General features: G+C 45.7%; 1 protein-coding gene across 1 annotated transcript in view; it reads right to left on the bottom strand.

The window, feature by feature from the left end:
* The window catches only part of ECT2 (epithelial cell transforming 2), a 297,161-nt gene that overhangs the window by 129,626 nt on the left and 140,260 nt on the right, over positions 1-27,275 (bottom strand). The window contains exons 14-17 of the mRNA XM_078665446.1: positions 26,353-26,472; positions 25,394-25,462; positions 23,257-23,367; positions 1,592-1,688 (exon numbers count right to left, since the gene is read on the bottom strand). Coding sequence (XP_078521572.1) covers positions 1,592-1,688; positions 23,257-23,367; positions 25,394-25,462; positions 26,353-26,472 — 397 coding nt within the window. The remainder of the gene's footprint in view (positions 1-1,591; positions 1,689-23,256; positions 23,368-25,393; positions 25,463-26,352; positions 26,473-27,275) is intronic.

Below are 27,275 nucleotides of genomic sequence, written 5' to 3'. Positions count from 1 at the left end.
CCCAGTACATATACTGAAGATGACTTCCCTATACACTAGTACCATCCAGTAATTAGAGTCGACACCACAGGGCCATATCTTCCCATGCAGATATGCCCTCACATGTAACAATGCACCATGCCTTAGGGCTACAAGGCCTGCTGTAGCGGTGACTTCTATTTACTACATGCAGTGACTTTGGCACGGCACACGGAGTGTGATGTGTGTTTTCACTCATGGTTTGTACTATGACATGCAGTCGGTTAGGATGGCCTGATACATACTGCAGCTCTTAGGGACCTTCTTTGGTACCCAGGCTCTAAGTACCAGTGGTACCACTTACTTGGTCCTACAGGGGCACCAAAGTGTATGCCAATTGTTACAATTAGGCTATTTTACCTTGTTTTAGGGAAAGCACAGGCCCTGGGGCCTGGTTAGCAGGGACCCACGGCACAATTTGAAAAACATCAGCATCTGTAGAAAACAAGTTTTGGTGACCATGACAAAAAGCAGCACTTTCCTACAGTGCCGCATAATTAGCATTTTCTGGATGCATAATTTAGTCAATACTGCAGCATAATTTGGCACTCCTCTGCTGCTAAATTACAGTGGACCTGCCAATGGGGTAGGTCTGGAAGGTCTATGGCAGGGTCCCTACAAAACTCACAGGGGATACACAAGATTCGTCCTGTTCTCTCACTTTCAAGTGCACCAAAGTGTTGAACATAGCTCAAACAGACATGACCGGTATAATTTAACACAATGTCAACAGGATACCAACATCCCCCTCCGTGCAGTCTGATGAGCTCAGATGAGTCATCTCTGCCCAGTCATATAAACCCCATACAGACCAACTATTATGCCGGCAGATGTGGGGACCCAAAGCACTTTAGTCTCCAGCAACTTCAGACAGAATAAAGGTAACTTTCTAAAGGTTAGATTCTCCATATATTTAAGAAAAGTTCGACTTCACCAATAGGTTGGAGTTTCATTAAATATAAAAATAAGTCTTTGAATGGAATCTTTGACTAGTACAGGTTAAAAACTGAGACTAAACTATGTTCTAAACTTTGACTTTTACCATGTGCCAGGTATAAACTAGTGACTCATTTGGGCCTAGCCACTGAAGGAATGCCACATCTCCCACTCTTGAATATTATGCACCCTGCCTTGTGCAATCAGTGTTCTTACCTGTGAAAAATGTGATTAACAGGCCTGCGCAGCAGGGATCAGGGCGCTGCCGTCAGACTACACAGTCTACGGTGCTCGAGTACACAGTGGCAATTAACTATCTATGCCACTGGTGTACTTCTGCACCATAAACTGTGGCTTTATAGGAGACAAATGTCCCAATCTGGTTTTAAGCCAATTCTGTCATAGGGGCAAGAGAACTTTAATTGTGTACTGGAAAGCAGTGTCCCCGATACAGATTACCAGCAGGCGAGTAAAAAAAAAAAAAAAAAAAAATTAATAACTGCGGGCAACCACCAAGAAATGAGTCACTTTGCAGAAAAGAGCTTCCTCAAAGTACATTAGTCACACTGCTGTTAAAAATAAAAAGCTGTGACCACTTTATTTTAAGAACGCTAAATCAAACAATAAATCTGTTTACCATTCAGAAGCAGTGCAACACTGGGTAACCTCTGAACTGGTCGAATGAGCAATTCTGCTAATGTCTGACGTCCACATTCTGATCTTGCTTGATTAATCTGTAAAAAAACAAAACAAGTGTTATGAGTATTTGTGCAGTGCAATTCTGCTAATTCTGGATCATGTATTGCAGCAAGGCTCTACTACGAATACATACCAGAATTGCAAATGATGGCTAGTGTTGGAGGAGTATAATGCTATACCAAAGACGTGGTGGGGAGGAGCCTAGGTGTAAAACGAGGCGTGCATGTTTGAGTAGTGCCCCTTTGATCCAGAAGATGGCCTGCTTCCAGCTACATGCTCAATTGGTAAAAGGAATTGTGTTTTTTATGAATTTTTTTAGCTAAAGTATTTATTTATTGCACTAAGCACTTTTTGAAAACTATTATGCAATCACCTCTTAGTAAAAATACCTAGGTATTTTATTATGTTTTGATGTAGTAAGGGGGACAATTTTCCAAATTCTGGTGTCTGTGCCTTATGAAATGTTTTAAAATAATTATGTATTTTCTTGTGCATTTTAACATTTGTTTTGGGAGTTGTACTTTTAAGGCCATTCAGGCCGAAATAAAGTTTTCTGAACTTAATTGGTAAAAGGTGCTTATGCAACATGCTTCGCTACAGATATTTGGGTTTAGTTTTCAAGTTGTGCATCATACAGGTTGCGGTACAAGTAAATCGCACAGCCCAATATATGTCCAGAAGTGGCAGAACCATGCTACACGTGCATGAAGCAATGAATATGTAAATACGTTCCATCCTAACTATTTTATGTACCTTTATTGCATTTACATATCCTAAAATATGGACCGAATAAGACTGTGGCAGTGTAGAGAACTGTGCAGAGAAAATACAAAAGCTAGAGGAAAGGCGTGCTTATTAGGGAGGTGGGATAGGAAGAGCGAGTGATGTGGGCTTTGACAGTACAATGAAGTTCAGCTTTTCATTGGTTTATGCAAGAGAAGTCCTAGTTAAGAGGGTTGAAGAAAGAGCAACAATTCTCCTTTAGTTTAACAGACTCCACCAATAATGGAGGAAATTGGGAGAGGTGAGTGAAGACAGGCTGACTACCACATGAATTTGAAGAATTATGTGCTGTACCCGCAACAAGGTGGCTTAGGGCATAGCTTATTGTAAAGAACGTGTTTTGACAGATAAAAATTACCTGCTTAACAGTCTGTCAGGTGTTATCAATCCAAGCTTAATGAATGAAATATTACTACTGCAAGTGTTTATTTCTGGACATTCTGCTCTTGGTAAATGTGAGGGGTAGGCTGGGGGGAGATTTATTGGCCTAAAAGCTTACATGTTTGCTTCAGGGTCAAAGTAAAGTGAACCTAATACTGGGAAATAATCCCAATAATTGAAAGGCCAGGCAAATTCCTCTTTGACAACCTGTATCCTAATTTTAGAACAGTGACTACAGAATAATGAAAACAGTTGACATCAGCATAAGATATTCGTGAGCCGGTTTTGTGGTCTGGTGGGTAAAAAACCTTTACAGTTTGTTTTTACAAGTTCAAAGCTGTAGGACACTTTGTTTTAGCTACTTTATTTTCTAATGGAGGCCTCTTAATTTGGTGTCAGAGCCCATTTACTGCCCTATCCTAACCATGCTTGTAACACTTTGTGAAGGAATTTCTCTTTTAATTTAGTATTTGCGGAGAGTAGATCTCAAGGCCAATGAAGCAATGCAGAAAACAGCATGGAAAGCGTCCATTTAGGTTTGTGCATTCAGGACTGTTCAGAAATTAGAGATGGACAGAGGCAAGATGTACAGATTTTAGGGTTTACACAATAGAGCAAGAGGTAATTTTACTTCAGCGGCGTGAGAACTGGGGTGAGTATTTCAATAAGTAAGGTTTCTGGTTCTTTATAAAGGCAAGTGGGGCGGGGATTCAGGAGATAACTCAAGACCCACATAAAAGACAATCTCTAGTTTTCAGGTCTTTTTTTTATACATTTTTACACATTGACTCCTTGCAGTGACAGATTATAGCCTTGTATTTTGCAGTTCTCCCCGAAGAGGAAGATGCAGGTTTTCAGATAGCTCTGAGGAATTGATGCGAGAGTCCGTGCTCCTTCTCAAAGGATATACTTTTTTTTGGGTGTGTTTTTCACTTGGGAATTTGTTTACATTTGTAGATATTAGCTTTTAGTCCTTAGGCCAGTGATGAGCTGCTGTTTCCCACTGCAGGTTCAATCTCCTTAAAAATAAGAAACAGATTTTTTGCTATTTCAGTGCCAGTTTGGCATTTCTATAAATCAGTTTCAAAATAGGTACAAATGCCACAAACTGCTTGAATGTTACATTTCATCTTGGCACGGACTGCGGAAGCGATTTCTACTCACAGTTGGAGCAGGCTTACAAAATGAGCTTAAGGTCAACATTGTAATACTCAAGGCTGGCTCGAGACGTTAAAAAGATAAACTAAACAAGTTGTTAAACTTAAACTGGCAGATGTGTGTGTTCAGTTTTAATATGTTATTTCATCGTATTTCCGGACAGCCTACAGGTTCAGTCTTCAAAGGAAGTCCTAGTAACAAATTATTCTAATCTTATGCAGTCCTGGGATAGCTCTTTGCATTCTAATTATTAGCTCTTTAACACTCTTAATTGTTCTACCACGTTGATTGAGAATGGTTCATTGGGTAGGGATTGGTCTCCAAAAGTGGATTTGAATATTAGGGGCTCCCATGAAACATGATCAAGTGGAACGTGTTTTAGAGTAATAGAAAACAATGCAACATGTGGGGCACATCAAGGCAAATTATGCATATTTGGTTCGGTTACACCTGTAAGAACAATAGTTACTTAGCTGTAATCTGTGGTTCTCCAGTATTGGTGTCTTTCATAGATTCACATGCCTGAATCATTCCCCGTCGTCGGAGTGGGAGTCTCACGTTATATAAAAAGCAATAATATGCAAGAATATCCTTAGAAAAACTTGGTAATAACCAACCAGGAAGTAAAGTAGCCCAAGCTACAAGAGTAACAAGCATTGGCATAGCCAATAGGTCTCGCTTGTGGGACCTTATAAGTATTTTGTTTTGCAGCACAATATCCTCCGATTGCACCGTGTGGCGCAGCTATGCCAATGCTTGTTGGAAAGTGTTATTTTCTTCCCCGCACCTCCCCTAGTCTCCAGTGAACTTTCTCTGCTGGGTATGCGGACAAGCATCCGGAATGCGCAGACACAGACACGCAGCTCTCTGGTGAAAACAAACACGCACAGCCTACCCCCTGACCCGCACTTGTGTTTACACTCAGCTGTGACGCCGCTGAAGCTTGGAAACGGTCGCCTTTTCAGAAACCTAATGGCCTTCCAGGAAATATGCCACCTAAAATGATCTCACCCAAATATGCGATAGGCCAACACACGACAAAGGCTCGATACTCGATCTCATCATTGCCAAAGAGAACTCAACACAACTGGAGGCGATTCAACCCTGCGACTGGTCTGATCACCACATTATCACCTTTATCAATGAAAAAGTTAAACCTATCCCAGCTCAACCAATCAAATCCAAAACATGGAAAAGGAACATGAAGAACCTTAACCCCTCTACCCTGCCCCCCCACATCGGCAATCTCCTCCTTCCCCCTTCAGGTGCCTCGGATGTTCAATCACTGATGGACCACTACCTTGACTCTATGAACACAGTAGTCAATGAAGTCGCCCCACTGCAACTGGAGAGTCTCCACCAAAACTTCTAACCCCTGGTATGATGATAGACTCAATGACGACAGGCGTACTATGTGAATGGCAGAGCGCACCTGGAGATCGGACCCTTCTGCACTGCACCTCAAAAGGCTTAAGAACAAGAGAAACGCCTACTTTAGGAAAATAAAGCGCACAAAGGCGGACTTCTTTAGCCGCCAGTTGGACCAAGCAAAAAACAGGCCAAGAAAGCTATTCGAACTAATCAAGACCCAAACAAAGACTCAACCCCTACAATCAAACAGCACAACAAGCGACACCCCACACTGTGAAGCCTTCTCTGCTTTCTTTAAGCTAAAGACTGACAACATAAGAAATGACCTCATCATGGATGTAAGCCGATTCCCCAACAACACCAGAATGTCTTACACTCAACCTAAAAACAAAGCATCTTGGCTGTACTTCGATACCTACTCGGAAGAAGCAATACGCAAACTGCTCTGCACCTTGAAGCCCTCTAATCACCTCACAGACCCCCTACCTGCTAATGCTGTAAAAGACTTCATCCCCTTGCTCCTCCCTCTCTGGACCAAAATCATCAACAGCTCCCTGCAACAAGGCCTCATTCCGGACTCCCTCAAGGTGGGGCAAGTCACGCCTATACTCAAGAAACCTACAGCTGATCCGTCTGACCTAAACAATTACCGGCCCATCACCAATATCCCCACCCTGGCCAAACTGCTGGAAAAATGTGTCCAACTACAACTAACTAAACACATTGACCAATTTGACCTCCTCAACCCTCATCAATCAGGCTTCCGAGCGAAACATAGCACGGAAACAGCTATGACACACATAATTGATGACGCCCTCCAAATTCTAGATCGCAATGAGTCCTGCCTCCTCATCCTTCTGGACCTCTCGTCAGCATTTGACACGGTCAAACATGAGAACTTGCTGGAGCTGCTAAGCACTAGAATGGGTCTATCGGGAACTGTTCTCAAATGGTTTTCGTCCTTCCTTCACAATCGATCACAGAAGTTCAAGATCGACAATGTGCTATCCACACCTGTGCCTGCAGATCTGGGTGTTCCACAAGGATCCTCCCTCTCCCCCACACTGTTCAACCTCGTCATGGAACCGCTCGCCACTTTACTTCAAGCTTCCAATGTCCAATTCCATATGTACGCCGATGAGACACAACTCTACCTAAAGCTACAATCTCCGGAAGATATCAAACATCTGAATTCCACGCTTATTAACACTCAATCTTGGCTGGCAGATGATCACCTCAAACTAAATGCTCTGAAAACCGAGTTCCTACTCATCTCACCCCCGACGAAAACTTCCACCACCCAAACATGGCTCAATAACCTAACAGCACTCTATGTCCAACCTACCATCGTGGACTCGGCGAAATCCCTAGGCATCACACTCGACACCAAGCTCAACATGCAGCAGCACGTCAGCAAAGCCACAAAAGCAGCTCATTTCCAAATCAACACACTGAGGAAAATTAAACCTTTCCTCCCTGCCGAAGACTTCCAAACTGCTGTACAAGCTCTAGTCATCCCTCGAATAGACTACGGAATTGTGGCCCTCAGCGGACTCCCGCTATCCACAACTGCACCCTTAAGAGCCTCCCTGAACGCTGCAGCAAGACTTGTTACTGGCTCAAGAAAACATTCGCATATATCCCCAGACTTAAAGTCTCTAAAATGGCTGCCTTTTGAAGCCAGAATACAGCTAAAAATTGCAGTTATGACACGCGGCCGTGCACCACAATGCACCCAACTACCTCGCTCAAAAGTTGTCTCAGGAGGATCAAGGTCCAATAGAAGCACAAAAAACCTACTCCTGAAACCTCGTAGACCCCGGAAAGAGAAAACATACAAGCGCTCCTTCTCTGGAAGGGCACCCAGGTTTTGGAACGCGCTCCCGCCTGAAACTAGGCGGATCTCCTCCACTGCACTCTTCAAGAAAGAGGTGAAAACCATCCTTCTGGCCAAGATCTCCTGAACATTATTGGTGCTGGATCAGAGACTCTGCATTGCTTTGTATCACTGTTCACCTTGTCCTCTGGCACCATACCTCTAACTTGATGTTGTCACTACCAATATATGATACACGTTGATTCACTCTCCAGATCCCCCACTCAGTGTTCTTGCTACACTAAGACTTTGGCATAAGCCATCCACACACCCAAGGAGCACCTGGACACCCCTGTAGTGGGATCAATGACTTGTGCCGTCTTATATTACTTGTATACCTGACTGTATTTTGATATGCTTTATGTATGTTATTATTACCCCACCATGTTAGAGACTACTATTCTGCTCCCATTATCTCTGTTCACTCCTATTGCCACTACCCTGTCTTTGTGAAGCGCTCTGATATCTGTAAGGATCTTGTTCGCGCTATATAAAACTTTGAATAAATAAATAAATAAAGCCAATACATGAAAGCAGCTCGACGGGGAGGAACTCTGCTTGCGAGGAGGAGGGAGGATGGGGGTGAATTGGATAGGGGTAGTCTTTAACACGAAACGAGATAGAAACAGCCACAGATGGTTCAACTCTGAGCTTAAGGTCCTCAAGCTGGAACTTAGACGCTCTGAGCGCCTTTGGCGCCGCAGCTACTGCCCCGATCTTAAGGCCAAATACAAATCTCTTCTTAATGAGTACAAGAGAGCCATCCTTGTGGCCAAGACCAAGTACTTTTCCGAGCAGGTAGTTTTACCTGCCAATAAATCTAAAGAGATTTTCTCCTTGGTCAACAACTTGGCCACCTCTGATCGCGCTTGTCCTAACTTTATTCCTTCCCAAACCCTCTGCTCCTCATTAAACAACTTCTTTAATCGAGAAGATCGTTAAAATTAAATCTAACATTTCTATTACTCCTTTTACCCCACTTCATCTTGCTCCCTCTGTGTCCAAATCTTTTTCCTCTTTCCCGCCTCTTTCTTTGGATTCTTTCCTAGCTCTGCTCACTAAAATTAAGTCTGGCTCTCCTACTGATTGTGCCCCCGCTCGCATTCTAAAAACTTTTTTCTTTTTGCCCTGCTACCCCTCTTTCCCTTCTTAATGCTTCGCTTTCTACTGGTCTGGTTCCTTTGTCATTTAAATCTGCTATGGTTTCCCCCATTCTTAAAAAACCTGGTCTTGACTCTTCCCTCCCTTCTAATTTTAGACCCATTTCCCTTCTCCCCTATCTTGCTAAAATTCTTGAAAGCTACGTCACTTCTTGTCTTTCTTCTTATATCGAGCAGAACCATCTCCTTGCCTCCCATCAGGCAGGTTTCCGTTCGGGCCATTCGACCGAATCAGTGGTGCTCGCTGTTCTCGACGAGCTGAAAGCTAAGGCTGACACTAACTCCCCTCAAGCTCTGGTCCTCCTCGATCTGTCCGCTGCATTTGACACGGTCGACCATAACATCCTTCTTGACCGTGTCAGCGCAGCGGGCATTCGGGGTCCCCCCCTCTCCTGGATCACGTCCTTTCTAACAGGACGTTCACAAGCTGTTCACCTCCCCGGCTTTTCTGCCCCCCCTCTACCGGTGCCCTGTGGGGTCCCCCAAGGTTCCTCCCTCTCTCCTCTTCTTTTCAACCTTTATATTCACCCTCTTATTTCCTCTCTCCTTGAGCTGGGGGTCTCTGTGTATAATTACGCAGATGACCTCCAGCTCGTCTGTGATCTTTCTTCTTCTCGCTCCCTATCTTTTTTTCGCTCCACCATGGTCTTCATTTCTGGATGGATGAGCGCCAATCACCTCAAGCTCAATCCAGATAAGACTGAGCTTGTTCTGACTGGTGGCTCATCCAGCCCTTGGTCTTCTGCTTTTTGGCCCTCTATTCTTGGTCCCCCTCCCACACCCGTTCCCTCCGTTAAAACGTTGGGCATTAAGGTCAGCCAGGACCTGTCTATGCACGGCCAGGTCAGTGCTGTAGTGTCCTCTTGTTTTCTCTCTCTTCGGCTAATCCGAAAAATCTCCCGTTTCTTCACTCTTGACTCTCTTAAAATTATTATTTCTGCTCTCATTACTTCCCGCCTTGATTACGGAAACAGCTTGTTCGTAGGTATTCCTGCCTACGAAACTCGCCGTCTTCAAGCAATCCAAAATCAGGCTGCCCGTCTCATTTTTCACTTCCCCAAAACTCACCATATCACTCCTGTCCTCAAATCTCTCCACTGGTTACCTATCCTGCAGAGATCCTTGTTCAAGTTAGGGTGCCTTGTCTTTCGGGCTGTTGACCGCTCTGCTCCGGCGTTTATCAACTCTCTGATCTCTACTCACACCCCTGTTCGTACCCTCCGATCATCTTCTTCTGCCCTCCTCACTGTTCCCCGTTTCCGTAAAACTCGCACTGGTGGAACTAGATTCTCTGTCCTTGCCCCCCGGTTCTGGAATTCCCTCCCTCTATGCGCTCTATACCCATTTTCTCGCACTTCCGTAAAGCGCTCAAAACATTGTTTGCTCAGGCCTACCCCTGCTAAACTCCTCGGCCCTGTCTGTTCTGTTCACTAGAGCTCTCAGCGCCAGGAAGCCGTTTGGCCACCGTGCGCTCTATAAATACTTTCATTCATTCATTTCATTCATTCATTCATTTTATTTCCAAGTTCCCCTGTGGCAGATAGCTTTTAGTTTTAAGCATTATACAGCATTACGGGGTGATTTAGTTTTTTTTTTTAATTCGTTTTTAATTCATGCAGTGAATAAAATATAAAACCTAACAAACTACTCACCCAATGTCTTCCTGTAGTAATGAAATGCAGTGATAACAGCATAGTAGCCAGGTTCACGAAAAAAAATTCAACAAATGCGTGCGCCGGGAAGGGAAACTGAGCCATGACTAATTAGGGGAGGAGAAGCCGAGAAGCCGCAGAGCGCACGCTGGGCGAAGCCCTTTGATGTGCTGTGCGGCAAATGCAATCAGGAGGGAGGGAGGCTGATGCGCGTTCGATCACGTGGTTCACGAGAACTTCATGAAAACCGCCAGGAAAAAGCTGGTGGTTTCACGAAGATTTTGGCCACTTGAATTCTCGCTCCGCTCGATGCGCGTGCGCATCGATAGGTCGCGAGACCTAAAAACGTCCACACATGACTATCCTAGTCATTTTGTATAGTCAAAACTGCAGCCAATCAGGCGACAGCACCCACCAGATTGTTCTCCCCTGAGGCTCAGGCTCTCAGATCTTCTCGTACAGGAGTGAAGCTAAAAATATCCTAGCCTAAAGAGCCTCTGAGGGGAGGTGGGTGGGTTGCATGTGAATCTATGAAAGACACCAATACTGGAGAACCACAGTTTACAGGTAACTATTGTTCTTCTCCAGTATTAGGGTGTCTTTCATAGATTCACATACCTGAATCAGAGTAGATAGCAGTATCGAAATAATGCTTGGAAGACGCTATTTGTAACATAAGTTTGTACATAGAAAGTATATACATTCACATAATAAAATGCCAACATTCATATATGCATGAAAATCCGAAGGCAACTTAGGCATGAACTTTGGGTTTGTACGTAGCACCAGAGAATTGGACGTGAATTGTAAGAAAGGCGAATTGACGCTGAAAGCTTGAACATCACTGACTCTTCTAGATGAAGTCAATGCCATTAAAAGAGAAATCTTCCATGTTAGGAATTTGAAATCCACCCTGTGAATTGGCTCAAATGGGTGGTGCATGAGCTGCGCTAACACTACATTAAGATGCCATGATGGAGGCGGACGACGTACAGGAGGAAACATTCTGAATAGTCCCTTAAAGAACGGTTGTATTATTCTTCAAGAATAAAGAGAGGTGGACCCATCCGGACGGTACCTTGAAATGGCTGCTAGAAAGCCCTTCAACGTTGCATGGGATAAGCCTGATCTTGCTAAGAGTAAGCAAACAGGTAATATCGGGTCCGGCGTTGCATGAAATGGGTGAACCCCAGCATACTGGCACCAAATTCAGAATCTTTTCCATTGAAGTCTGTATGTCTTTATTGTTGCAGGTGCTCGCACGTTAGCCAGTACCTCCTTACAATCCGCGGAGATATTCAGATGAGCGAATTCAAGGTGCTCAGGCGCCAAGCTGCTAATTTTAGAGAAGCCGGATGGCAAATTCGACCATTCTGAATTGAGAGGAGATTCGGTATTGGTCGAAACTGTATTGGATCGCACTCAGAGGAGAAGAAGTTCGGTGAACCAGTATTGGCGAGGCCACCTGGGGGCGATGAGAATCAGGCGACACGGCTCTTTCTTCATATTCCGGAGAACTCTCGGAACCAACGATATTGCAGGAAAGGCGTAAGCATATATTTGAGACCAGTTGATCGAAAACTCATTCCCCTAAGAGTCCTTGTGGGGATGCCAGCTTGCAAAGAACAGGCATTTGCTGTTCTTCTTGGTCGCAAACAGGTCCAGATCGGGATGACCCCACTGCTGGAAGATTTGATCCGCCGTTGGTTGATGCAGTTCCCATTCGTGGGTGGACACCGTGGACCTCCTGAGGGTGTCCGCCAGAACGTTTGCAACTCCCGGCACATGAACAGCCAAGAGATTGATCCTGTGTCGTATCGCCCAAGCCCATATCTCTTGGGCTTCCTGAGATAGAAGAACGGACCTCGTTCCTCCCTGATCAAGTAATACATACTTGTAGTATTGTCTGTGCGAACCAATACTGTGGCCCCTTGAATGATTGCACGAAAGGACTTGAGGGCTAAGAAGATGGCTTTTAGCTCTAGCAGATTGATGTGCCAAGCCTTTTGTTGAGGGCTCCATTTCCCGCTGACCTTCAGCCCTTGAAGATGTGCTCCCCAACCCTCGAGGGATGAGTCTGTGGTGATTGTGTAATTTGGCGCGTCTTGAAGGAACGCACACCCCTTCTGCAAATTCCTCTCTTGGACCCACCAAAGAAAAGTCTCTCGCATCAGAGGAGTGATTTGAATGAGATCTTTGAATGAACCGGAGACTTGCAAACATTGCAGGTTGAGTTCTTCCTGAAGGAGCCTCATTCTGAGGCAGCAATTTGGTATCAACGGGATGCAAGAAGAAACCATCCCCAGAAAGGACTTGAACTGTCGGACTGAAACTGACTTTGACAGTAACATCTGAGCCATGTTTTGTATCCTCTCTTGCTTTTCGTCTGATCTGAAAGCTTGGACCAGTTGTGTGTCCAAGGTTGCTCCTAAGAACGTTTGCCTTTGGGAAGGAGCAAGGTGTGACTTGCTGTGATTGATAGAGACCCACCGACTGGAAGAGAGACAGATACCGTTGGACATGGATGTTTGGGTCTGAGAAAGAATTTGCCTTGATAAAGCAATCGTCCAGGTAGGGAAATATTTGAATCCCCTCCAGCCGGAGGTGTGCTGCTACTGGAGCTAGGACCTTCATAAACACTCTGGGTGCCGATCGTAGCCCAAAGGGGAGGACCTTGAACTGAAAATCCCTGCCAGCCACACTGAAACGCAGGAACTTCCTGCAACGGGGTAAAATGGGAAAGTGGAAGTATGCATCTTGAAGGTCCAGGGTGGCATGTGATCCTCTGCCGATAGAAGATGCAGTATTCGTTGAAGCGATAACATCCGAAATGATAGTTTCTTCAAATACTTGTTGAGGGTACGAAGGTCTAGAACTGGACGCCATTCTCCAGAATAGAATCCTGTTCCTCTCTGCCCTTGAGGGACTTTTTCGATCGCTCCTTTTTTAGGTTTCGCCTGGGGCCGGAGCTCCTAGCTCCGCCCAGGAGAAATCTTATGTCTCTACAGTTTGGGGCTTAGTCCCGCCTCTGCTTCCATTGGCTAGCGGCTAGCCATTGGAACAGAGATCTGTCCGTCATGGCCGGTCCAGATTCGTGGGCGTTCCTGCAATTTTTTCCCTCTCCACCCTTTTCGCATCGTCATCGGGCGGTGGGCGTGTTTATTTTTTTCTTCTTTCTGCTGCATCCTTCCTCACACCAGCCAGACGGCTCTCCATGTGAGGACGCATACCTGACCGGCTCTCTACTCCGAGCCGACACAATGGAAGGTGATTTGTTGCCAGTCTTTCTCGTGCAGCTCACAGGGCTCTCGGTACGAGGCCGTGCTGTCCCCCTTGTGCTGGGAGAGAACAGGCGCTCCTTTCTTCCTATCTAAACACAGCCTTGGTGGTTTGCCTTTAATTCCGTACATGGCGCTTGCGTGCGAGCAGGGCTGGGTTTATTGCCATGGGTGTTAGGTTTGCTGTAATTTATCACAAACATTTGCTCCAGTTTTCCGAAAAGAAACCGCAGCCCAGCATGGCTGCTCCAGTGGCAGAACACGAAACTCCACGAGCCCCGTTCAGCTGCAGGCCACATCCGAGTCCCAGCTTTGTAAGCGGCTCTGGCCTCCAGGTCTTTGCACTCGCTCTCCCCGTGATGCTCACTCGCTGTCCCGGACCCGTCCCTTCCTGGATAGCGGTGGCACCCGGGAGAGAAGGGGGGGGGGGGGGCGCCTGGTCCCTGGCCCCCTCGAGTGACCGTGCACCAAGGGCAGAATCAAGCAGCACCCCCGCTGTCCAGTTGGTGCCTCGACCTGATCCGGGGGGGGGGACGGACCCCTCAAATTGCGAAGCTGGGATCATCCTTCCTTGTGCGGGGGGCAGAGCGGCTCCTCGTAAGCTTTTAATTCTGCCCAAAGCTGCTGCGCCGCTTTGCCGCGAGACCTCATGTGCTGGTAAAAGAGCCCTCGGCTGCAAGGAATGCCTCGGCGCATCGCCGGCTCACGGCCTCAAAAAAGGGCCTTTGTGCGCCTGGCTCTGACCTCAGCTCCGAACAATGCCTTTCGCTGTCCGTGTGCCGTTAACCATCCCCCTCCCGCTGTCCGTGTTTAATGCTTGTTTGGAGAGGTTTTCGGCTACAGAAGCACAAACGGAACACTTAAAAGAACTGAATCTATTTTTTTTGTGCCAAGTGAATTTGGAAAGCGCTCCGTGATGGACTGTGTCCATTTTTGGAGAGCTAAATTAGCTGCTGCTGGGGCATTGTTTTTGTTGACGCAGTGTATAGGTTGTGAGGCCGTGCAGCTGCTACCGCAGTGGGCGAGCAGAGGAAGGAAGAGTTCTGGCCTCCGTTTCCTGGCTGTGGCATTCATGCCCTGGGAGCCTTTCTCCTGATAGCGACCATCGGAAGCTGGAGACGGCAGAGTCCCCATGTCTGAAAGGCTCGGTGGTTTCTGAAGCTGTCCAGAAGGCTCTCTCTTAAAGTTTACTGAAAGGTGTACTCACGGTAGGTGGGCAATGCTTCTTAAACTGCCACCGCAGTGGGCGAGCAGAGGAAGGAAGAGTTCTGGCCTCCGTTTCCTGGCAGTGCCTTTCACACTCATGCTTCCTCGCAGCATCTCGACAGTACTTAGCAGGGCCGAAAGAATGTTAAAAGTGAATGGGAAAGGGAGAAGTGCTTATTTTGTGTGTGTCATTCCCTTCTTCCCCCCACCTCCTAAAGTTCAAGGGCTCAAAGATTGGTTGTAATGGCACAACTTCCAAATGCTGTGATTTTCGAAAAACAAGGCTGTGCAAACTCCATTCGACCCCATTCTAACACCTTGCAATTCCTTCATCTCACTTTTGCAGGTTCTGCCTCTTCATCACTGCTTTCTCCTTTTTATCACCATTTTCAGTTTCTCTGACCCCCCCCGCCCCCTTCTATGTTTCTTTGATGTCTGTTTCTTTCTGTCGTTCAAGGCCGTCAATGAAAAGTAAGTCACAGTCCCTAAAATGACTGCCACTTTGCACGACAGTTTAGGCAATTCTGAATTGGTTTTAAGTAAGGCGATGTCTTTATTTACTTGTATTTTTCTGGAGCTACACCTTTACCGTGGAGTACCCTGGCACTCACTGGTTTTATAGACAATACATCTGCTGAAATCTTTTTAAAAATGGATAGACGAAACATGTTTTTGTTAACAAAAAAAGACACCTGTTTAGAGATTTAGTGCAATTGGGGTGAAATGACGTTTGAGTGTTTTGTGGCTAGATAAGAAAAGAAGATCTTTACAGTCAAGCGACAGAAAGTCGCATTTGAAAAGGTTCTGTTTTAAGTGAGCAGGGAAAGGTGCTTTTGACACATTTTCAATAACTTCACAGCCGAGGCCAGGCCTGATATTGGTATTCAGTTGGGCAGAGAGACTCTTTCTGATACGGACCTCTGCAGCTTGAAAATGTTTAGGGAACACATGGTCGCAATAGTGTTGATGAAGATGTGCATGAGGGCTTGCATATGTCAGTTTTAAACTGGTGAATTCAGTAGGGGAGGTATTTGTGCCAAGTGTGGATTATGTCACAAAACAAAATGAAGGTAGGTAGGTAGGTACGTACAACGTAGTATAGTTTAAACCACACGAAGAATGGTGGAGGGAGAGGAAGAACTCTTTGTAGATTACTAAGAGTTCTTTGGTCTAGTTATTTATAAAGTTTTGTTGGCCTGTAAGATGTAGTATCTAGAAGTTGAAGCCTGATTTGTTAATCAGTTGTGGACATGATTGTATATATGCACAGTAGTGGTTAAAGGGAGCAGTGTGTGTGTATGTGACTGCTCCAGTATGTGTGTGTGTGTGACTGCTCCAGTATGTGTGTGTGTGTGTGTGACTGCTCCAGTATGTATGTGTGTGTGTGTGTGTGTGTGTGACTGCTCCAGTATGTATGTGTGTGTGTGTGTGTGTGTGTGTGTGACTGCTCCAGTATGTATGTGTGTGTGTGTGTGTGTGTGTGTGTGTGTGTGTGACTGCTCCAGTATGTATGTGTGTGTGTGTGTGTGTGTGTGTGTGACTGCTCCAGTATGTATGTGTGTGTGTGTGTGTGTGTGTGTGTGTGACTGCTCCAGTATGTATGTGTGTGTGTGTGTGTGTGTGTGTGTGACTGCTCCAGTATGTATGTGTGTGTGTGTGTGTGTGTGTGTGTGTGTGTGACTGCTCCAGTATGTATGTGTGTGTGTGTGTGTGTGTGACTGCTCCAGTATGTATGTGTGTGACTGCTCCAGTATATGTGTGTGTGTGTGTGTGTGTGTGTGACTGCTCCAGTATATGTGTGTGTGTGTGTGTGTGTGTGTGACTGCTCCAGTGTGTGTGTGTGTGTGTGTGTGTGTGTGTGACTGCTCCAGTATGTATGTGTGTGTGTGTGTGTGTGTGTGTGTGACTGCTCCAGTATGTATGTGTGTGTGTGTGTGTGTGTGTGTGACTGCTCCAGTATGTATGTGTGTGTGTGTGTGTGTGTGTGTGACTGCTCCAGTATGTATGTGTGTGTGTGTGTGTGTGTGTGTGTGTGACTGCTCCAGTATGTATGTGTGTGTGTGTGTGTGTGTGTGTGACTGCTCCAGTATGTATGTGTGTGTGTGTGTGTGTGTGTGTGTGTGTGACTGCTCCAGTATGTATGTGTGTGTGTGTGTGTGACTGCTCCAGTATGTATGTGTGTGTGTGTGTGTGTGTGACTGCTCCAGTATGTATGTGTGTGTGTGTGTGTGTGTGTGACTGCTCCAGTATGTATGTGTGTGTGTGTGTGTGTGTGTGACTGCTCCAGTATGTATGTGTGTGTGTGTGTGTGTGTGACTGCTCCAGTATGTATGTGTGTGTGTGTGTGTGTGTGACTGCTCCAGTATGTGTGTGTGTGTGACTGCTCCAGTATATGTGTGTGTGTGTGACTGCTCCAGTATGTGTGTGTGTGTGTGACTGCTCCAGTATGTGTGTGTGTGTGTGACTGCTCCAGTATGTGTGTGTGTGTGTGTGTGACTGCTCCACAGTGTGTGTGTGACTGCTCCACAGTGTGTGTGTGACTGCTCCACAGTGTGTGTGTGACTGCTCCACAGTGTGTGTGACTGCTCCACAGTGTGTGTGTGACTGCTCCACAGTGTGTGTGTGACTGCTCCACAGTGTGTGTGTGACTGCTCCACAGTGTGTGTGTGACTGCTCCACAGTGTGTGTGTGACTGCTCCACAGTGTGTGTGTGTGTGTGACTGCTCCACAGTGTGTGTGTGTGACTGCTCCACAGTGTGTGTGTGTGACTGCTCCACAGTGTGTGTGTGTGACTGCTCCACAGTGTGTGTGTGTGACTGCTCCACAGTGTGTGTGTGACTGCTCCACAGTGTGTGTGTGACTGCTCCACAGTGTGTGTGTGTGACTGCTCCACAGTGTGTGTGTGTGACTGCTCCACAGTGTGTGTGTGTGACTGCTCCACAGTGTGTGTGTGTGACTGCTCCACAGTGTGTGTGACTGCTCCACAGTGTGTGTGTGACTGCTCCACAGTGTGTGTGTGACTGCTCCACAGTGTGTGTGTGACTGCTCCACAGTGTGTGTGTGACTGCTCCACAGTGTGTGTGTGACTGCTCCACAGTGTGTGTGTGACTGCTCCACAGTGTGTGTGTGACTGCTCCACAGTGTGTGTGTGACTGCTCCACAGTGTGTGTGTGACTGCTCCACAGTGTGTGTGTGACTGCTCCACAGTGTGTGTGTGACTGCTCCACAGTGTGTGTGTGACTGCTCCACAGTGTGTGTGTGACTGCTCCACAGTGTGTGTGTGACTGCTCCACAGTGTGTGTGTGACTGCTCCACAGTGTGTGTGTGACTGCTCCACAGTGTGTGTGTGACTGCTCCAGTGTGTGTGTGACTGCTCCACAGTGTGTGTGACTGCTCCACAGTGTGTGTGACTGCTCCAGTGTGTGCGCGTGCGTCACTGCTCCAGTGTGCGCGCGTCCGTCACTGCTCCAGTGTGCGCGCGTCCGTCACTGCTCCAGTGTGCGCGCGTCCGTCACTGCTCCAGTGTGCGCGCGTCCGTCACTGCTCCAGTGTGCGCGCGTCCGTCACTGCTCCAGTGTGCGCGCGTCCGTCACTGCTCCAGTGCGTGTGCGACTGCTCCAGGGTGTGTGTGCGTGTGCGACTGCTCCAGGGTGTGTGTGCGTGTGCGACTGCTCCAGGGTGTGTGTGCGACTGCTCCAGGGTGTGTGTGCGTATGTGTATGTGACTGCTCCAGAGTGTGTGTGTGTGTGTGTGTATGTGACTGCTCCAGAGTGTGTGTGTGTGTGTGTGACTGCTCCAGAGTGTGTGTGTGACTGCTCCAGAGTGTGTGTGTGACTGCTCCAGAGTGTGTGTGTGACTGCTCCAGAGTGTGTGTATGTGACTGCTCCGGGTGTGTGTGACTGCTCCAGGGTGTGTGTGACTGCTCCAGGGTGTGTGTGGCTGGCTCCGGGTGTGTGTGGCTGGCTCCGGGTGTGTGTGGCTGGCTCCGGGTGTGTGTGGCTGGCTCCGGGTGTGTGTGGCTGGCTCCGGGTGTGTGTGGCTGGCTCCGGGTGTGTGTGGCTGGCTCCGGGTGTGTGTGGCTGGCTCCGGGTGTGTGTGGCTGGCTCCGGGTGTGTGTGGCTGGCTCCGGGTGTGTGTGGCTGGCTCCGGGTGTGTGTGGCTGGCTCCGGGTGTGTGTGGCTGGCTCCGGGTGTGTGTGGCTGGCTCCGGGTGTGTGTGGCTGGCTCCGGGTGTGTGTGGCTGGCTCCGGGTGTGTGTGGCTGGCTCCGGGTGTGTGTGGCTGGCTCCGGGTGTGTGTGGCTGGCTCCGGGTGTGTGTGGCTGGCTCCGGGTGTGTGTGGCTGGCTCCGGGTGTGTGTGGCTGGCTCCGGGTGTGTGTGGCTGGCTCCGGGTGTGTGTGGCTGGCTCCGGGTGTGTGTGGCTGGCTCCGGGTGTGTGTGGCTGGCTCCGGGTGTGTGTGGCTGGCTCCGGGTGTGTGTGGCTGGCTCCGGGTGTGTGTGGCTGGCTCTGGGTGTGTGTGGCTGGCTCTGGGTGTGTGTGGTAGTAATTGCTGTCTGCTGAGCTCGTCCGTAGGGTACAATAGGTTTCACATTTGCGAGAGATTAAGCTATTGGCAATGTAAATGACAATGCCATTTATTTATCTGTTTTGAAAACCAACACATAAATACAAATTTTGTCATTTACAATACCAATAGCTCTAACTTTTCCAAAGGCGAAAGCGTTGCATTGTAAATGCTTGTTCTAACATCAGATTGATTAAGGAAAAGAACTCCTTGAGATGAGCTGGAGGCGGGCCTTTTGGAGGGAAGTTTGGAGGAAACTTTTCGAATTCGAAAGCATGGCCCCTGGCCACGATGTCTAGGACCCACTTGTCCGATGTTATTGGGGACCACTTAGAGTAAAATTTTGAGATTCTACGATGTGGTCGTGCCAGAGGCTGGTGGGGTTCTGGAGGGGTGTGTGGGGCTGTTTGTCGGAAGTGTTGTGCTGGTCTCTTCCTCGTACCCATCGCCTAGGCCTACTACACGTCTTGGAGGGGGTTGGTGGAAACATATACAAACGGCATCTGCTGCTCCTGGTTCTAGTGGTGGCCAAGAGGGACCTGGCCCGAGCGTGGAAGGATGTGAGGGCTCCCCCCCTGTGTGCGTGGAGGGCCGGACTGGACTTTTGCATGGGCCTGGAACGGCCGATATTTGAGGCGCGCGGTTGCCCCCGCAAACACTTCAAGATCTGGAAGAGGTGGGCTGAGTATAGGGGGCTGTCACTTGACCCTCCAGCGGAACTAGAGGAAGATCCCTAGAAGTCTGTTATTGGCGAGTCCTTGCATTTTGCCACGAATCCTATCTCATGTTGAAACGAGCAGCAGTTGTTACACGCGTGCGAGGGGTGGGGTGGGACACAGGGGTGGGGTTGGGAGGAGTGGGTAGTTGGGGTTTTTGAGGATGGGTGAAGGCATCGTGCTGTTACTGTTTATCTATCTTTCATGACTGATTGGTTGGTCACTTGGTCCTGGGCTATCATACTATCATGATGTTTGGTGGTGTTCTCCTGACTGTGGGGAGCCACGCGTACTACTTGCCCGATCCTACCAATAAATAAAAAAAATTTGTTGTGAAAATTTTTTTTTTTAGATTCTTCCTCCAATCTTTACATGGGACTGCAGCAGTAGCGGTGGCAGGTGATGACACTCATTGCCTTTTATTTGAATCTTTTCCGCGGTAGGCAGGCTTTTTCTTGTTCTGGGAATACGATGTGTTACGCTGGCCATAAGATTAACGTAGGGACTGGTAGCACTGATTCCCTTGATAAGATCTGTAGGAAGATTGTTGGCTATAGCTTCCTCTATTAGAGGACGATCCACGTCCTCTCGCACCCCGAAAGGGCTGCTTCCGAAACTGTAAGGTGCCAAGAGATCTGGCTGTTTCAGTGTCCTAATGGTATGGAAGGCTTCCTCTACCTGTGGACCAAACAAAAACTCCCCATCAAAGGGCATGTCTAGAACCTTAGCTTGCACCTCCTGATGAAACGAAGTCGCCTTTAACCAGTCTGTCGGCGTAGGACAGCAGCTCCCGCTAGCTGTCTGAACCCAGTAGAAGCCACATCCACTGCAGAGTCTATAATCTCGGCCGAGATCCGTTCTCCCTCCTGCCGTATCTTCAGAACTTCCGATTTTGAAGGTTCCGGAAGCTGGTCGATGTACGGTGAGACATCCGACCACATCTGTCGGTCATACCGACCCAGAATGGCTAAAGAATTGGCCGCATGGACCGTTGTCGCTGCCATCGTAGAGACTCATTTCCCAATAGAGTCTAGACACCTACGGTCTATCAGGTGGGGCTGTGATTGGGGATGATGGATTTCTGGCCCGTTTTTGGGCAGCTTGCACGATCACAATATCTGCCTTTGGGTGTCCTATAAGGCAAGCTGGAGATTTGTCAGGTTCCTTATATTTTTTGTCTAGACGTGGCAATACTGGAGGGATAGATGCAGGAGTTGACATCACCTTGAGTCTCTCCTTCCATATGAATTCGATAATTGGAATTGTCTGTTTCCTTGGCTGGTCTTTAAAGTCATAGAGGAAACATTCCTCCTTCGTAGTTTCCATAGGTATAAGGAAACGTTGGGTTGCTCTCTCCATAAGAAGGTGAAAACCTCCAATGTCCACCGGAGGTGAATCAGCAGGAATCGGAGGTGAAGGAGAATGCGTCTGGATTGGATATTCATCCCACAACAACATGGATCTGTAATCAACTTCATCTTCCTCTCTCTCTTCATCCTCTGATGATTGTGCTTCCACAGGATGATGGGAAATCACTGGCGAGGTTTTGGAGACCTGAATTCTGATGTGGAAGCCTGCACCACAGGTGTAGGAGGCACGGAATCCGCCGATTAAGATGGCGGGAAACGACGGTAATAATCGTTTAGCATATGTTGAAGATTGGTTAACAATGCTACAGGCATTTGAGCTGTTGGAACATTTGTAGTAGGTGATGCCAAATGTTCAGGCGAAGGGTGATCATCCTGATCTTCCTCTTGGTATTTAATGAGCAGTTATGAAGGACTTGTAGCTGCTCCAAACCTACCATCCAAATCAGATTCTTCCTCACCGTCTTCTGAGTCCAACAATTTGTCAGGAACTTGTAGTGGTACCTTATGAGGCGACAGGCGCAATGGAGATAAAGGTTCCAACCCAGAACCGCGCCTTTGTAGCAAGGGAAGGCTTTGCTGTAGACGGCGTAGAAGTTAAAGCCATAGATGGTGACCAGACCTGAATTTCTGTACCTGTAGACAATTTTGGCGTCGACTGAAGAGCCGTCGACGGAGGAATAAGTCCTGAAGATGATAATGCCGACAAGGGCGTAGTCGTCGATAAAGTTGCCTTAGATGACGAGGAGGGTTTCGGCAACGATGAAATCTTCATCTACGATAAAGTCTTCGTCAACGATTTGGCCGTCGACTATGTAGTTTTCATCGACGAGCTAGTCGACGATGAGGAGGACGTTGACGACGGAGTGGCCATCGACGAGGCCGTCGACGATGAAGTAGTCGTCGACAAGATTTTCTTGGACTTAGTCATCGATGGTGCGCCGACTATGGCAGATGTAGTTTCTCTCGTCGACTAGATAGGTTTCACTGACACATAGACCAGCGTAGACGATGATGTCTCCGACGACATGTTCATCTCAGGTTTAGGTGATGAAAGTTACCGTTGATGTAGACGTTGCGTGGACGGAAATCTTCATCGGCGAAGGGGTCATCGACGACGGGGTCTTCTTCGGCGGTAAAATCTTCTCGGAAGTTGGTTTAGGAGGCAAAATCTTGACCGCTCTTCTCGGGGGCGTGGAAGGCAAAGGTTTGCTCTTGACAGGAGGATGCAGTAGATGCATTTCTTGTGGGGATCTTCTGAGAAAAGCCGGAGCTTACCACAAGATTCACAAGGCCTGAATAATGATTTCTTTGAGGAAGACATCCTAAATCCAAGAAATCCTGAAAAATTTGAGAAGAACTGAGCAGAGCTCAGGGAGACTCACTTCACACGATGTGCGGTAGAAAATCTGAGAGCCTGAGCCTCTGGGGAGAACATTCTGGTGGGTGCTGTCGCCCGATTGGCTGCAGTTTGGACTATACAAAATGACTAGGATAGTCATGAGTGTGGTAGTTTTTACTCTTGTAGCTTGGGCTACTCTACTTCCTGGTTGGTTATTATCAAGTTTTTCTAAGGATATTATTGCTTTTTATATACCGTGAGACTCCCACTCAGACGACAAGAAATAATTCAGGCATGTGAATCTATGAAAGACACCCCAATACTGGAGAACATGGGATACTTTTTTCTACATGGTGAATGTACCCACAAGCATTGGAGTGAAAAAACTCAATGTAAAGACCCTCTATTGAAAACAATTAGGCCATGAAATTAAATAGCAACTGCAAAATAAACAATACATGATTTCACTCAAGAAAGCAGGTCCTAAACAAGACTTGTGTTGGGATTACCCCACCAATGAAAACACTAAACATTCTGCACACAAATACATTGCCAAACTTAACTGGCAGCTGTTGGTGAACTTTTGATTCCCATATACACAAGGGAAACATGCCAACATGTAGATAATGCTAATTTCCATACTAGAATATTAATGGTACCATAAGCCTACCCTGAATATATAACTTAAATAAAAATAGGGACACAAACTTTACAAACAATTGAAAGCTTTTAAAAATCATTGCAGCATACCTTAAGGAAAGCGTGGAATCTGGGCTTCTGCCTTTCACATTTGGCAATTGTTTCTTTGCTCATTTCAAAAAAGTTCACAAATGGAGGATATGTTTTGACCAAATCCTTCGACTAAAGCGAAAGTAATATGGAAAAAAACACTATTTAATTGACGACAAACATTTTTATAAGGAACAGCAGAAATTGTCAGTAAGGGTGGATTAGTGAACACAAGATAATTAACAGCTGTTTCATGAGTTAATTGCACGGATAGTGCGATTGCACATGGCAAAAAGAAACACCTACATGAGGCTATGATGAACATTTCTTCATGCAAAATTAACAAGTCTGACATGATCAGATCACAAGTACAGCCAAAAACATTAGGTTTGCAGGGCAAAAACTACTAATTACTGGTCTTGAACCAGTATATTTGTTATGAAGTTTTAACTTCGATAGCCAGGACCCCAGAACCACTTTCTAGAAATTTTCAAACTAAGAAACTGAAGGGCTCGGAGACGCCACTATTAAAGAATGCAAACCATACAGCAAGCCATGTTCACTAACTATATTAAGTTTATTAACAAATATTTATACATTAATACAAGTAGTTCATTACAATGAAAATGCTATTTAAGCTGAAGCCTCTCTCCAAACACATTCATACATACTTAATTACCTCCTCCTCCTTCCAATAATACACAGAGAAGAGTCTAAGTACAACACAAGAGGATGTATTCCACACACGTATTTTAATTAAACTCCAACGATTGCCAGAAGATTCCAACAGCAAGGGGCTGGATTAGGGAGGGAGTATAATAAAGGAGTTATACTTCAGACAATTGAGAAGTAATTGAGAGTGTACTGATGATACTGATACCAATAAAAACGATTAGACTCCAAGACAATTTTGAGTAGTGTCATCCCCTACGCACCGCCCACAGACTGTTTGATAAGTGCGTACATACATGAAAATCAACTCCAATGTCTAATATTTATTGACTCAAGACTACGGCTATATAAATTCAATCCCTTCGAGGATGACCGATTCTGGGGAGACATCTGTCAGACACATATGATAATAAGGAAACAACCGCACGCGACTAGTCATATCTGGCATAGAGATCAAATTAATTTAAAGACAGATAGGTTGAACCATTTTCTTTTCTTCAAATACAGAACATTACGACAGATTGAGCCACATAGGACAATATCTGGCATTCGCAGATTGTTTGCAGGTTTGGAAGGTAATGAAAACAAGGCGATCAGCAAATCTTTTGAGTAACGTTAGCCCATTCAGGGTTGTCAAATGTCAACAAAAATGGCCACTAAAGCAAAGTGAGACTTCTATCCAAACTCCTAATGCCTGTTGAATGTAGCAACTTTAAAGAAGAAAGGCCATTTATCTTTCCCATAATGCAGAAAGTAACATTGTGTTGCAGAAAATGGAAGGGACTTTATTCTAGCGTTCACACTACTGACCTTATTGCCAAAAGAGTACATCAACATACATACTGTTAACAGCACAGCTTTTATCCAAACTAATCTTGTAGTCATGCAGTGAATGCCGCAGAAAGTGCACTTTCACACAGCTTGGATCTACGATTTATCAAGATATCCTCAGATGAGTAGTCACAAAGATCCTGTTCTGAAACACACAATGCTTTAGCTCCAAGTAAAGCAATTTGCCCTAAGGATTTAACTTTGGCTGTAACTAGCATCTATATAAAATGTGCTCATAAATCTAACCTTTAGATAAAGCCATAAGGCATTCCATCCTTAAATACAGCTCACCCCGAAACAGAAAACAACAAACTAATAAGCTAAATCTAACTATTGTCTGTGGCCATGTAACAATTTTCATGAACAAATACTAGAACCTTTGCCATTTTATACCCTGAACAATTAAGGACACAGAGGGGCTGTAAGCCATTTTCATCTTAAATGCAACAGAGCAAGTCACTCGCTCGGATGGGGATGCCCTTGCTTCCACCTTTAGATTTTAATTCATTTGTTTTTTTATAGAATTATGGTGTACTAGATGGATAAATCACAAACATTTGTAACATACACAAATAAGAGTAAAAAGATTTCCAATATGGTACAGATGTTACAACGCTAAGCATCCACACAACGCATATAACTAGAAAGAACTTACATAATTAAGAATAATTGCACCAATACTCTTGTTTTCTACCCAACTTCTCATCAGATTTTCTAGATCATCCTGTGGAATCAAAGGTTTTGATTAGGAATGTGGCATTCATGGAATTCAGGTTTTCTACACAATCAAAAAGCACACCCCAGGATATTTACAACACAGCAAATCAAAATGCTTGTCCCAACAGTAAATGCTGAAGTTGGTTGTAGTCCATTAATTGCTCAAAGACTTCAGCTCTGGTGGTTATCCTTCGGTGTCACAAGACCTAGAAATGGGCGCCCAAACAACTTTAATGGAGAGGCGCATCAAAACATTTACGGAAATGTAGAATAGAAAGAAATGTATGTGAGCAGTCCACCGTTTTCGGCCATAGTTGGTTCTCTAGCATTGTGAGCTGGCAGAAAAAACAGCAGTAAAAGAAAACAGCAAAGACAGCAGGGCAGGGATCCAAACAGGTCACCTGTGGGTTGTACAGCGATTTATTCAGCAAGTGCACTAAAAGAGCAATCCAGAGATTCTAAATTAGAAATACGGAAAGCCCATAGGGATGAACAGTAAAATACTGTACCGCTTAGCAGAGATTGTCCAGACCAACATTTCATTGTAGGTTTGAGTCGGGCCTGAAAAAACCCAACTCAAGAATGATATAAATACAAGGATACAAATCGGAAAGCACTACACACCTTTGAATTCAATTTAAAAAAGCAACCACCTAGGCCACATTTGTAAAAGCGCAGTATTGATTTAGATGGCCCACCTTTAACGTTCATATTGCTCTAATGGTCATCTAGGTTTGTACATTTTTAAAATTGTAACTGCTCTTGCTACTATAATTCAATTTTTTGACTTGAATTAAAATCTCACAAAAATAAATCATGTTCAATCCAGAGTGAGTTTTAGAATACAAGCCATCTCATGAAGGTGTTAAAACAGATATAGTGAAAGATGCCAGTCACCTTAATTTTAGTGTGAACATCAAGAATGTCTGGAATACTACCAAAAATGGTTTTAATCTCTTCTTGTGCCAGAATCGGACCACCACACTGGTCATCCTTTTCCAATGGTATCTGAAAAATCTAAAATAGAAATGTGTCAATTATGAATTTTCTGAAGGTTTTTCAAGTTTGATAAATAATTACATGTAAAACCTAATGCTCAAAAGCTAATTTCAAAATGTGTCTAACTTAACAGATATTTATGGAAAATATGTATTGCTTCAATTAATTCTATATTAAGTGAAAGGTATGAAGAGGAACTTGATAAAGAACAGCAGTAACCTCAACAAGGTATGATGACCATACTGGAAATGCAAAATTATTAGCAAAGGCTGAAAAATGCAGCTGGTTCATTTGAAGATTCTTGAGAGTGGGGACCTGAGAGAAAATGATATAGAACATTTCACAATAAAAGCAGTGTCTAAACTAGGGGTGTGGAATTCCTATATCCTTAGGACAACTAGGCCCAACCCCCTGCAGCACAAGCCCTAAGGCTACCAGTTTACAGTAACGCATTATGGATCAGGGCAGGATATCGTCTGCTGCTAAGGTAATATTTGTGTCCCTATGTTAACGCTATTCGACTTTGTATTGATGGTTCTTTAATACAAAGCCTTTGTTATTAGAGTGAGCCCTCAGAGGAAATGTTGTAAGCTGGGATTGCACTACTGAGAGTTCTTCTAGTATAAAAGTGTGTACACAAGTGTGCAAAGTTTAACAATATGAAGCTAGGTATAATGCTCCCAGAATGCTCTGATAAGATGCAAATATTTGCAGAAGCTTGAAACCAAGATTGAGGATTATTTGCTTTCAAAATAAAATGTTCACAAATGCAACTAAGGAAGAAAAAGGGTTTTGCTGAATTACTGACAATTTTAGGTACA

Source organism: Lissotriton helveticus, chromosome 11 (genome assembly GCF_964261635.1).
Source record: "Lissotriton helveticus chromosome 11, aLisHel1.1, whole genome shotgun sequence".
NCBI classification, from domain to species: domain Eukaryota; kingdom Metazoa; phylum Chordata; class Amphibia; order Caudata; family Salamandridae; genus Lissotriton; species Lissotriton helveticus.
This window is presented reverse-complemented; position numbering and strand designations above follow the sequence as displayed.